The sequence below is a fragment of the Parasteatoda tepidariorum genome, chromosome X2 (assembly GCF_043381705.1).
Source record: "Parasteatoda tepidariorum isolate YZ-2023 chromosome X2, CAS_Ptep_4.0, whole genome shotgun sequence".
Classification (NCBI taxonomy): domain Eukaryota; kingdom Metazoa; phylum Arthropoda; class Arachnida; order Araneae; family Theridiidae; genus Parasteatoda; species Parasteatoda tepidariorum.
In genome coordinates this window covers 12,838,571-12,852,003 of record NC_092215.1, presented here as the reverse complement: position 1 = coordinate 12,852,003, position 13,433 = coordinate 12,838,571, and the positions used below count along the sequence as shown (strand labels likewise).

General features: G+C 31.5%; 1 protein-coding gene across 5 annotated transcripts in view; it reads right to left on the bottom strand.

The window, feature by feature from the left end:
• LOC107452432 (Ran-binding protein 16) overlaps positions 1-11,344 on the bottom strand; it is a 186,706-nt gene extending 175,362 nt beyond the window's left edge. For 3 of the 5 annotated variants that reach the window (XM_071188252.1, XM_016069988.3, XM_016071458.3), the window contains exons 1-2: positions 11,195-11,344; positions 5,615-5,761 (exon numbers count right to left, since the gene is read on the bottom strand). In XM_071188252.1, the coding sequence (XP_071044353.1) occupies positions 5,615-5,761; positions 11,195-11,242 (195 nt within the window). In that variant the 5' untranslated portion in view covers positions 11,243-11,344. Of the gene's footprint in view, positions 1-5,614; positions 5,762-10,154; positions 10,697-11,106 lie in introns of those variants that run through there. The other 2 variants (XM_043040335.2, XM_043040334.2) reach the window with 2 other exon arrangements.
• Positions 11,345-13,433: the final 2,089 nt, after the last annotated feature.

Genomic DNA, 13,433 nt, shown 5'->3' with positions numbered 1-13,433 from the left:
AAAATTTTTTTATTTTTGTGAAAATTAAGTATTGATTTAAAAAAAATTTAAAAAAATTTTTTTTTTGTAACAAAACTTGAATTGTTTTGCTCTTCAATCATTGGTTCCGTAGCATTTTTAATACACTGTGCCTCGTTATCAACTGTGACGGTTTTTTCAGACGGCGACTGTTGTGACGTTTTCTCCTCAGTTTTTTCAGACTGAAAAAAAGTTTTAATTGATTTCGTTCCTATACTATCGATCGTGCGTAAACGCTTCATATAATAATCGCTATTCCGTGAGCCACCCGCTCCACTTAAATTTCTTCCTCGCTTCATTATAAAAACTTTTCATAAATCTTGTTCATAGAACACGTTTTACGCTAAATCATAACAAAAACACTTGTCTGGGAAAATGAGTTGAGTTGTTTACACGCTGGCTCAATTTAGCCGGTTGCCTAGTATAAAAACTTCACCACTCACTCCGATTGAATGGCGTATTTAGGAGAAGTGACGTCAGCATATCAAGCCTGTTTTCGAGCTAGTGCGGTTGCGCGGAACGCCGTCCGATGGCGTACCATACGGCGCTCACTGTGAATCCACTTTTCCGTGAACCGCTCGGAAAACTATTCAGCACTTTAATTCCTTCTAACTTTCTTTTTTATTTTCGTGAAGATGCGTTTTTTTTCAAAGTTTGTTGAAGTACTGGTTTTCTTTTGTGAAGGTACCGATTTTTTTTTTAATTTTGTGAAGGTATCGCTTTTTTTTTTTTTAATTTTGTGAAGGTACCGAAAAACGGTACCAAAATCGCCCTGGATTAAGCCCTGAAATAATAAATCTGTATCAAAGGAAACATCTGTTTCTTAAGCAGTTTAAAATAAATTGAGAAGTAAAAACACCTGCATTTCCAATGAACAAAATAAAGAAATGCAAGTTGGAAAAAACTGATCAATCAATCTTGACAGCTGGGCTTGTGCTTTACTGATTTGCCCCCACATTTCCCTCCTCTGTTTGACCATAAATTGGCCACACCCAGTTGACATTGAAAGTACCATGTGGACAACAAAATGAATTCTATCCCTTTTGCAGTTTTTTATTCCATTCATAAATTTTTTTTATTTTGCCGCTTTTTATTAGTTATTAACTGCTACTTTGTTTTTTTTCTTGTTATTAGTTGTTTGCTTATTTTTTAATTTTTTATCTTTATTAGTTTTTAGCTTGTTTTTTGTCGTTATTCATTGTTAGTTTCTTAGCATTAATTGTTAAATTTTTTTTTTGCAGTTCCTTGTTAGCTTTTTTTTCTTGCGAGGTAAGCCTCTTTTGTTAAAACAAAATGTTATCTAAAAGAAAAAACGAGAACTATGATCTTGCTCCAAAGAAGAAACGATTATTTCTTCTTCATAGGATTCGGATTATTTCTTCTTGATTATATTATATAGATTATTATTTTGATTAGTAAAATTTCTTAAGATGGGCCAGTTTTAAATTCACCCCATCATAATCTACGATCGAAACTTGACTAAATTAATTGGTTTTTCTGAAATTAACAATGGATATTTGGAGGACATATTGGAATTTCCGAAAGAGATCCGAATTTCGGCATTTCGTCAGTCCCGTGAGTGTCGGAATTAGGGTCCTATTACTTCCTTTTCATTCGCTCAAATTATAATTGCCGATGCTCTGCAACAAATCGCAATACGGGCGAATATTTCGTCGACTTCGTTATTAATTTTTTTTTTATAGTCTTTCTCTCAAAAAATTATTTAATCTTAAATAACTTTCCTTGAAAAAAATTTTTGCTAGTAAAAAATATTTCGTCGGAAGCGCCGCATGTAGGAAAAAAACAACTTTTTTTTCGATATCGCCGCGGGGCTTCCGCCGAAAAATACGGTACTTAAATAATATGTAAATAGGAAATTTATTCTAATAACTGTACTAAATATTGATAGCAACTTAACTAAACTCTTGAATTGATTGATTGATTGATTATTAACTCATTTAAACAAACATTTATATTTTTGTAAATTAGAATTCACTTATTGATCAAGGAATATATTACAGATGCGATTTATTAAAAATATTCATGTACAGTGCACAAAATAAAAAATGGACTATCCTAAATAACTTTTGGCCTAATTATTGGATCTTTATGTCCGAGGGCTCATTCTTAATGGCTCAAGCGGCTGACGTCAAATATGCTAATTAATTAGCGCAGGTGATATTTTAAGTTATGAAATCAGACACTAAAACATACTTTTTTTTTAATAAGCATATCTTTTTTCAACTGATTCAGATTTCTGACCCCAAAATATGGGGGTAACCGCAATCTGGGAAATATAGATCCAATAGTTTGGTAAGGAGAGACGTCCAAGGTTTGGGCTCCTTAATGCTAAATTTAAATTTTGCAAAGCTTGGGCTCCTTAATTTTTGTATACTTCTTAAGCGAACTGAAAAATATTTGCACACAATTATAAAATCCATTTATTCAAATATAATTTCATGCAAAAAATAATTTTTTGCAAATATTTACTATTTCTTATTATTTTATTTAAGGATAGAAAGAAAAATTTTGAATTTTAAGTTATATAATTTTTTACATTGAATAAAAGAATATAATTTTCAAAGAAAAAATACAAAATTTAAATGAAATTAGTTGAATAGTTCCTGAGAAATTAAATTTCAAAAAAGTGGTACTTTAAAAATTTGTTTTCTCAGGATCTCTTTGACCAATTTCATTCAGATTTTGTATTTTGCCATGTAAAGTATATTCGATAAAATGATGTAAAATATTGTATACCTTACAATTCAAAATGATTTCGACTAATATTAAGTAAAATAATAAAAAATAATAAATATTTTTTTTAAAAGTCATTTTTTGCATAGAATTATCTTTGGATAAATGAATTTTATAATTTTGTGTAAAAAGTTTTCAATTAGCTTTTAAACTTCTTGATCTATGGCGAAAAAAGCTAAAAGTAAGATTAACATTAAGGGGTCTATACTTTAGAAAGCTCTATTGAGCAAACTATTAGGAGAATATTTTTCAGATTGCGACTACCCCTTATATTTGAAAGGGGTCAGAAATCCAAATCCGTCGAAAAAAGGCATGTTTATTCAGAGAAATAATGTTTTTCTGTCTGATATAGTAACTTAAAATTATCATATGCACTAATTAATTATCATATTTCAGGTCATCCTGTCGAACCTTCAAGATTGAGTCTTAAAACATAAAGATCCGAGCATTAGATTAAAAGATGTTAAGGGTGGTCCGTCAGAGAAAACTCGTCGGAGAAAAGAATATTGCACCATTCATTTCTCCACTAGCTCAAATGCTCTATTGCCCACTCTCTGCAGGCGTAACAGTGCCTTGCTGTTAATGTGACACGCACCATTGGTTGGCAAGCATGCAGATCTACAGCCTGAAGGCAGTTTCTGACAGTTTAAGTCGAAACTGCGGTGCCAGTAGCCGAGCAAAAGTGTTGATGAAGAAGAGTGGCATTTATTTTTTGATGTTTACGAGCCGTTAGCATTAAATAACAGTCTTCATTGGGTACTGTTGCACATCTACGCCCTTACCCTGATATTCGGCCTGCATTTCCAGTCTCCAAAAAACAGTTGGTTTCAGATCCTAGAAATCACACTTTGTAAAACTCCAATGGCCTCTGCTACTTCAACTTGTGATTCGCTCCCTCTAACCTGCCAACAACTCTCCAAGCTTCAAATTCGGTTAAATTACTTCATTAAGACTCCTCAAAACGTGCTTCAATCAGTCTTTTCCATTTGGTCTTACATTAAGTTGAAAGTCAAATCAAATTCACTGCTGCTAAAGTGTTGTCTTCGATGCCTAAATTTGCATTTGTGACTCTCTTATTCCATTTCATGCAAAAAAAAATTGCTTTTACTGTTATTTTATACAAGACTTACCCTATCCTTTAATTGTTTTGAGCAGCCAATATATATATATAGTATGTGTCAGTAAATCTTCCATAAAAAGTTGTAAAAATGAGTATGTAATTGTATCAGAAGGTACTGTGAAACTGTATTGTGGAATCAGAGCATTAACCCAAATAAAGAGGATATTCATTTCTTACAATGGATTTTTTCTCTTTATTTATTTAGGGTTTGAAAAATGCTAGTAACCAAAATTTCATGATATGACTAATTTGTTTTTAGCCAAAGTTATATTTTCGATGAGCATTAAAATCCAATCAGTGATGTTTTATATCACATAAAATAAAAAGTTCCTGAAGCAATTTTTACATAGATATAAAATGGTTATTTTATGACAAATATGCCTCTTTTTGTTTTACACTGATAAACAAACACTAAAAAATTAAAAAAATCTGTCGATTAATGCCCTTTAAAAGATAATATAACTATGGCAAAAGCCTCAATTGTCATATTTCACATACAAAACTGGTATGAAGCACACTTTTTCGCTGGATGTGCATATCACATAGCCCATTAACTCTAACTCAAACAGCTGTTACATTCATGTATTCTCACATAGCAAAGGTAAAAGAAAGATGATTGACTTTCAACTGTGAGGCAGCCAGTCTTATCTTTCATCTTAATTGTTTTGTCTCAATGCTATTTGTCTCATATTTGAGTAATAAATGTCTTATTAAATTATTTATGGTCTTTGCTTTTTCCCACATATATTACACATTAAACTAATGATTATAATAATCGTAAAAACTTCGCAAGATTATGACATTGAAATAATCCTTCTAGGTTTTCAACCGTTTTAACCATTTTTGATGCTTTAACGCTTTGACACTTTTCATTTTAAAAAGCAGACATCTGATTAAAGGCAATATATTTTATTGATTTAAAAAACGTATAAAGATAACAGAACGGTGAAAAGAAACAAAATTGACAAATCTCATAAAACTAGTTAAAGTATGTTTTAGTATTAGTGGCATAATAATAAAGGAGGAACAAAATACTTTTTCCCCATTTCTTAAATGTAAGGGCTTTTGAGTTTAACAATATGCTTATTAACATAATGCAGTATTAAATAATATACTATAAAATTAAGATATTTAAAATAACTTCATATTTTTTTTATAAATAAAAAATTTATCAATTATGAATAAAAACACAATGCATATATACAATGCAAATTTGTTTACACTGATATTAAAATATAGAAAGAAAAATAAATTCTGAAAATAAAGTGAAATATAAAGTGCAAGTTCAGAAAAGTATTTCATTCTTGTTCATGCTTTTGATTGTACCTAAGAGAATGCATCTTTAACAAGATATTAAAAAAAAGTACTTCTAACTTTTTATCTTAACTGCTTCAATAATTACATTATTTAACCAACTAAAAAAGCTATCAAAACATGGATTTGGTGGATTAAGTAAATATTAAATGATACATTAGATAAAGGAATATATTAAATAACAACATTAAGTACATTATTTTAAATCAGCTAAAAAAATAGCAAATTAATAGATAATAGTTAAGTAAAAATCTATGTTATATTTAATCAGGCGTTTGATAAGGACTGCTGAAATATTGGAAAAATATTTTGCATTTTTCCAACCCCGATTATAGAAAAATTTATCGACAAAATATGTTAATAAGTCATACTTTTACAACAAATAAATAGTAAAATTAAAAGTATTACATCTCCCCTTTCTAACAGCATTCGACATCTCATCAAGCAGTCTGGGGCATGAACAAAATTGACAAGGGCTTTTTCTGCTGTGGCCCTTTCTTCAGGATTACTTGCATCATAAAATTTCTTGCATAATGCCTCTAACTGCACCAACTCCTAAACAAGAAATACTCATATCATTAGACAAATTCTAATTACAAAAGATGTTCAGTTATGACTTCTGTTATATATATATATATATATATATACACAGTATAAATTCGAAAATCCATGCTATTTAGAGGTTTTCAAGATACAGCTTCCAGGTATTTAACTTAAGCCAATAATCAAAGTTAAGACCCAAAATCATTAAAAAAAATGTATTTGATCCCATCAAAAACATACACAGACATGTGACTGCTAGAAGAAAAAATTATCTAGAAAAAATTTCTCATTTTGTTTTAGTGCTTTAATTTTTACCTTTTTGTACATACAAAATAAATAAAAGACTGTCATTTTTATGTACATAAGTAAAAAACATAAAATTTATGTATATAAAATTTAATGAGAAAAAGAAAAGCTTTCTTGTCTAAGAAATTTTTTCTAACTAACAAATAAAATAATATATACATTGAAAAAAAATTACATATTCCTCTTTTTCCCAACTTTGCAAGTTGTTATTGCATCAAAGAAAACAATTTAAAAATTTGGAATCCACAGCAATAACTGAAAAAAGATAGGTGAAAATACCATGTGCAACTAGAATGAAATCATAGAAATCAGACAAATCAAAAAGGGGTTAATTAAATACACGTTTCAAGATTTATGTTGTTGTAGTTCATTTACGTTGTACTAGAGCAGCACAATGGGCTATTGGCGACGGTCTGGGAAACATCCCTGAGAATGATCCGAAGACATGCCATCACAATTTTGATCCTCTGCAGAGTTGTAATAAATATTGTATTAAAAATAGCAAGATTTTAAAAAAATATATGATAATAGTGATAACTGAGGAAAAATTGATTGAAAAAACGTTAGAGTTAATGCATCAAATAGAGCAGTGGTCCCCAACCCCCGGTCCGCGGATCAAATGGTACCGGGCCGCCCATTTCATTGAAACTGAATTTAAATTCCTTGGTTTATACCTCAAATTAAAAATATCTGTGTTCCATTAAAATTTTTATTTATTTAAAAAAAAAAGATGCCCTCGATGGTAGTAACATAAATTTTTTAATGTTTTAAAAAGTTAAAAAAAAGAAATCTTCTGTAACTATTTTCTCATTCGATTAGTTTTAATAAAAAAAAACAATCATCGTAACTGTAAATATCATAAATAAAAAACGAAAGCGTGACGCGACATTTGCATTGGAACTAATAAAGAACTTGGTCTTCACTCTCGATTCTGATGCCTCACACACCGAGAGTGTATAGTAAGGCTATAAAAGAGAAGCTGGCTCGTCTGCCATTTAGTCGCCCAAAGACCACGTGACCATGATTCCTCTCTACTGTTTTGAGTGCTTTATGCGGTTTTGTTTGTTTTTTGTAAAAAGAAAGTGTCTATCACCCCTCTCTCTGTTCACCGGTACTTTCTCAGGTTTAACAGTGCTTGGTGTACGTGTGTATTGTGTCTGCACAAATTTAACTCACAAGTTAGCAAAAATTAATACAAAACAGACGTCCTTGGAAAAAAGAAAAGGCTCAGTGAAGAGACCGAAGAGCCCGCAGCATCAAAGAAACATGCAACTTTAAACAGACAATACTATGAGTCCTACTTGAAGTATGGTTTTGTCGGGACAGGCGATTCACACAAACCAAAACCACTCTGCATAGTTTGCGGTGATCAACTCTCTAATGACGCAATGAAACCTTCAAAACTGCTTCGCCACTTGAACGCCAAGCACCCTGGATTAAAAGACAAGTCCCTGGAGTATTTTGAAAGAAAAAAACAGGAACACGAAGGACAGAAAAAATTTATGATGGCCACCACATCAATAAAGGAGAGTGCACTAAGAGCATCATATTTGGTGGCTAACCGCATTGCTAAAGCTAAAAAGCCATTCAATATTGGTGAAGAATTAATCTTGCCCGCCACTAAAGACATTTGCCGTGAAATACTAGGAGAAGCTGCTGTGGAAAAGATAGCACATGTGCCTTTGTCGGCTAGCACTGTGACTAGGCGCATTGAGGAAATAGCCGAAGACATTGAAAAGCAATTGTTGGAGAGGATTAATGCATCACCGTGGTACGCACTCCAGGTTGACGAATCTACAGATATTGACAGCAAGGCAGTACTACTTGTTTATGTGCGATATCTATATCAGGAAGATGTGCATGAGGATTTGTTATGTGCACTATCTTTGCCAACCAACACCACAGGAGCAGAACTGTTCAAGTCACTGGATGGTTATATATCAAGACAACTAAAATGGTCCTTTTGTGTAGGCATATGCACAGACGGAGCTGCTGCTATGACCGGACGTCTATCTGGTTTAACTGCTCGGATTAAGGAAGTTGCACCTGAGAGTGAAGCTACACATTGTCTCATTCACAGGGAAGTGCTAGCAAGCCGAAAAATGTCACCAGAATTTAACAGCGTATTGATTGATGTCGTTAAAGTTATTAACTACATCAAAGCACACGCCCTTAACTCGCGCCTGTTTGAGCAGCTTTGTGAGGAGATGGACGCAGAGTACAGATGCCTTCTGTTATACACAGAAATAAGATGGTTATCCAGAGGAAAATCGCTACTGAGAGTATTTGAATTGCGAGAGCCATTGCAAAGATTTCTCTTAGAAAAGAAGTCACCGCTGGCAGCACATTTCAGTGACAAGGTATGGGTCACCAAACTGGCTTACCTGTGTGACATATTCAACCTGCTGAATGAACTCAATCTGTGCCTTCAGGGGAAAATGACAACTGTTTTCAAGTTGGCTGACAAAGTAGCTGCCTTTAAAGCCAAACTGGAGTTATGGGGACGACGCGTGAACAGAGGCATTTTCGACATGTTTCAGACATTAGCGGGTATTTTAGGCGAGACAGAGCCTGAAGATTCATTCTCCCAGTTGGTTCACGATCACCTGTCTTTGCTTTTAAAAGAGTTCGAGCGCTACTTCCCAACCACAAAAGACCCACGAACTGGTAAGGAATGGATCCGCGACCCATTTGCCAACAAATCGGGTGAATCTAGCTTGTCAATGCAAGAAGAAGATCAACTGTTGGAGATTGCAAATGACGGCGGCCTTAAGACTACGTTCGAAACAACAACTCTGCCGGTGTTCTGGATTAAAGTCTTGGCAGAATACCCCGAGATTGCCACCACAGCACTTAAATCCCTATTGCCATTTCCGACAACCTATCTGTGTGAAGCGGGATTTTCTGCAGTAACAGCAACCAAAACAAAGCAACGGAATAAACTGGAGATAAGCAACACACTTCGGGTGTCATTGTCTCCGATTACCCCCAGATGGAGCCGTCTTATTGCAAAGAAACAAGCTCAGGGTTCTCATTGATGTAACGTTCAAGTAAGTTAAAATGTTAAATCACTTTATTTTTTGGTGTAACTGTATTTTATTTTAAAGGTATGTTTAAATACAATTAAATTAAAATTATAAAATCAAAATAATCTAAAATATAAACAATCAATGCCCCCCCCCCCCAGTGGGCCGTGGTAAAATTATCAAACGTTGACAGGTCCGCGGTGATAAAAAGGTTGGGGAACACTGAAATAGAGAATACTTCAGATTGTGATTAGAATTCCTTGTATTACCATATCCTCCAGATTTTAAGAAATCATATAGAAATCAACAGCAATAGCAATAATTGCAACAACAAAAAAAATTCGAAACACTGCATGGAATTTGCACAAATTGAGCATGCCAAATAATAGTAATTTAAATGTGATTTGAATTTCTAGATTCTTAAGAATATTGTAAGAAAAAATAAAGATTTAAAAATCCAGGAGGATAATGATGTCAAAACTATGAAAAAGTTGAACAAAAAAACGTATCTTTATGTCAAAAAGTCACTAATAAATACACAAATTGAATTTTGTGTGTCATGTGTCATAAATAAACAGTTCAGTGATTAAAATAAACATTGAGATAATTCAGACCAATAATAGACAATAAGATTGAAACATTTCATGATTTTATGATGGTATTGACGCAAATGAAATCATCATAAAAAAATGCATTAAAAAAAGATTATTCAAATGCAAGAATCGTAATAATATGGGATTTTTAAAAACCAAGAGAAAATCAATTGAAGTAATTTCAAAAAAATTTTAACACAGATTTGTGATGGTGCTGAGTGTGTTGAAAAGTGATTACTAAAATACACCATTTGAAATTTTAATGTCGTAATATCTCATCAAAAATTAATACAAAACGAAAACACTTCCGTATTGTGATCTATAGCACCTATTACAATTACCAAGGCACCAAATGGATTTTAAACTTGCAATCAAGGAGATAAAAAAGATGATGAGGTTTGCCAAAGGGAAGCTACGAATTATAGCCTTCATGATAGTCCTTTTCAAAGAAGTTTTTTCTAGTTTCTTGTGGGCTATTACCTGGAAGTGGCCATGATTTGGCAATTATTCTGCCGCACATCATGATATAGAAAATTTCCTTTAACACAATTCAGTTTGTATGCTTCTGAGGTGCTTCGTTGTTTTCTTCCGTATACCATTGCCTGGTTTTCACCAAAATTTGGTTGAGAGCAAATGCAAAAATCCTCTCAATCACACAATGCTACAATTAGTTTTAAATAAATTGCTTTTCCTCCTTTTAGCTTGAGTTTTAAATGGATTACATTTTGTTAACTCCATTTTTTTGCACTTCTAATCTTCTGCTTTAAAGAAGCAAAAAGTGATATCAAAATACTACTACGTCATGTAACTAAACTGATTTTGATGAAAAAAATGTACCTTTCTTCATTTACTTTTTCTAATTTATAGAAGAGACCTGGCAGTATTAGTCGCCGATTTGACGACGTCAGTTGGCGCAAATATGCACCGATATGAAAATTAGAGTTGGGAAAATAAGACAATTGTAATCTTGAATAAACGGAGTTAATTTATAGAAAACACCAGGCAGTGCTAGTTGGCGCTTTGGCGATGTCAGTTGGCGCAAACATGAACCGATATGGAAATCAGAATTGGGAAAATAAGACAAATATAATCTTGAATAAATGGAGTTAATTATTACAATGATTAAACAAAAATAAACGAATATTTCGACAGTCAGAGGTAATTACAAGTAATAAATAACTTTTCCAAAAAATCAATCAAAATTTATATCAAAGCAAAAATAATTCTCCAAATGTCATTTCAAGAACTATTTATAAAATTGCTGTATGTTTCTGATCATTCTTTTTATTTTTGTTTTGTCTGACTCGCATTTCGGTGGAAGCACATGCCGGATTGTTTACTATCAGAAAAAATATACCAACTCTTATTTTAAACTCAGTATATACGTTAGAAAAAATAAAAACAAAATTTAATGAGCATCTAAAAGCGTTACTTCAGTGTAAAACGCTGCAATTTACAAAAATATTCAGTTAGGTTTCAATATAAAACCTCATAAACGTTATCTAATTTACAACACTTACTTGCTCATCCGCCATAGTCTTATAAAAATCCAAATAATAAACAGACATGCTCGTTACATAGAGTTAAATATAAAAAAAAATCCGAAATATCTAAAGCATAGGATGTATCGGATATTTCTAGCTTTAGTTTTAGCCGGAAGATGGCGAGATAAACACTTTCAGGCTCGACTTAGACTTAGTTTGGAGTAGTCTTCAAAATGATTTGATAATTTTCATTACATTTTTGTAATATTATTTAGTCAATGATGGAGTTATTTTATTTTTAACTAGGAGAAAAACTGAACAAAATACAGAAACAGTTAGAAGTTCAGCGTTCAGGATACTTTTGAAAAAGAAAGAAAGAAAAGTTACAACAATTGTGTAAGACAGATGAATAAAAAGTTTTTTTTTCTCTGTTTTTTTTTTTTTTTTTTTTTTNTTTCATATTTTTTTTTTTTTTTTTTTTTTTAAATCCAAACCTTATGACTTTCCGTTCAGATTATATGAACAAACAAGCATTTAACAAAAGGCTATTACGCAAATTTCTAACTATTATGAAAAAAAAGGAAATTCATTACATGCATTCGACCTTTTTATTACAGCCTATTTATTACACATTATTTCAATACTTTTTGCAACTTTCAAACCAAAAGATTTTAGTGGTATCCCAGATAGCAAAAAAAAAATTTTTTTTTTAACTCAGCAAAAACCTTTTAATGTAAAGCTAAAAAAGTTTGTTATGCGGTTTACGTGTAAACCTTCTAACCTTAAAACGAGTCTGTGACAATCTGCGTTATTCTACACACATTACCTTAATCCAAAACCCTGGAAAACAACCTTCGATATAAAAACCTTAAATCGAGGCTGACTTATTGTTTTCAAGCGTGAAGAAAATCTTTTAATGAAACTAGTCTCAAGATGAAAATAATCTTAAAACTCGGTCATTATAAGTTTTTTTTTCTTCCGTAAAGTCTTGTATGCTCAGCTGAAATCCACTTTGTCGTGAAATTTTAATGGACAATGAAATTTGATCCTATCACCGTTTGTAATGTCAGCTAAAATATCATTATGGACCTAAGTGACAATACTTTTTAAAAAATAATTTTTAATCCTTTTAAGGATGAAAGGTTTGAAACTGCAATGTTTTTGCTTTATTGAAAAAAAGGTTTGTAGTACAAACATTTTTGCGACAATAAAAAGAAAATTCCGACACAAGGTTACCGTAAAGTTACATGCTTTCTGGGATAATGATATGCATAAATTCAATTGCAAATATAAAAGTTCCAAATAATAAAAAATAATCATAAATAATAAAATAATTATAACTTATAAAATAGTTATATAAAGTAAGTTATAATGCTGCAGTTTCTAAATCATCATATGATGAAATTTCTGAATGGATCACAAACACGTATTTGGAAACATTCAAAATATAATTTTTAGAAAATTTTGAAAATAAATATCCCAGAAAGCATGTAACCTTACTGCAACCTTGTGTCTTAATTTTCTTTTTATAGTCACAAAAATATTTTGAAAAAAATACCCTTTTTCAATGAAACAAAAATATTGCAATTTCAAACCTTTTATCCAAAAAGCATAAAAAATGATTTTTTAAACTCTTTTAAAAACTATTATTACTTAGGTTAAAAAATATAAGCGAATGGTAAACATTGTTTTTGTATTTTTGTTGGTTATCATGATAAGAAAAACGGAAATACAAAGTGAAAACCTTTTCAAAGGAAACAAAATAATGTAAATACCAATCTTTTCAGAAAAAATATTCATAAATAATAAACAAATCTAAGGCGAAAAATTTCATGTAGAGGAAAAAAAATAAGTGAACATAAAATCCAAGTTCTAAGGTTCTGCAAAATTACACTATGCGAAAATCTTTTTTTTTTTTAAGATTTTCTCATTATCCCCAAATGGATTTAAAAAGTTAGGAAAATACTTTTTGTCGATGAGCTTTTTTTACAGAAGACAGCTCAAGCTGCGAATTTAAGAAATTGAGCACAGCTAAAAAAGGCGGATTTAAGAAAATGTACGCAATACAAAATGTGTTTTTTTAAAAAGGACGCATCTTAAGATAAGTGAGTAAGAAAATGGGCACAGCTGAAAACATGGGCCTCGCAACTGAGGGGTGCAAGAGGTTTCATACACCCTCAATATTTAGGGAGTTAAGAACCCAATATTTTGAGAAAAAAATTATTTTGATTTTCCATTAAAAATAATCTATGTTTTTTTTTCATTAAAAAAATTT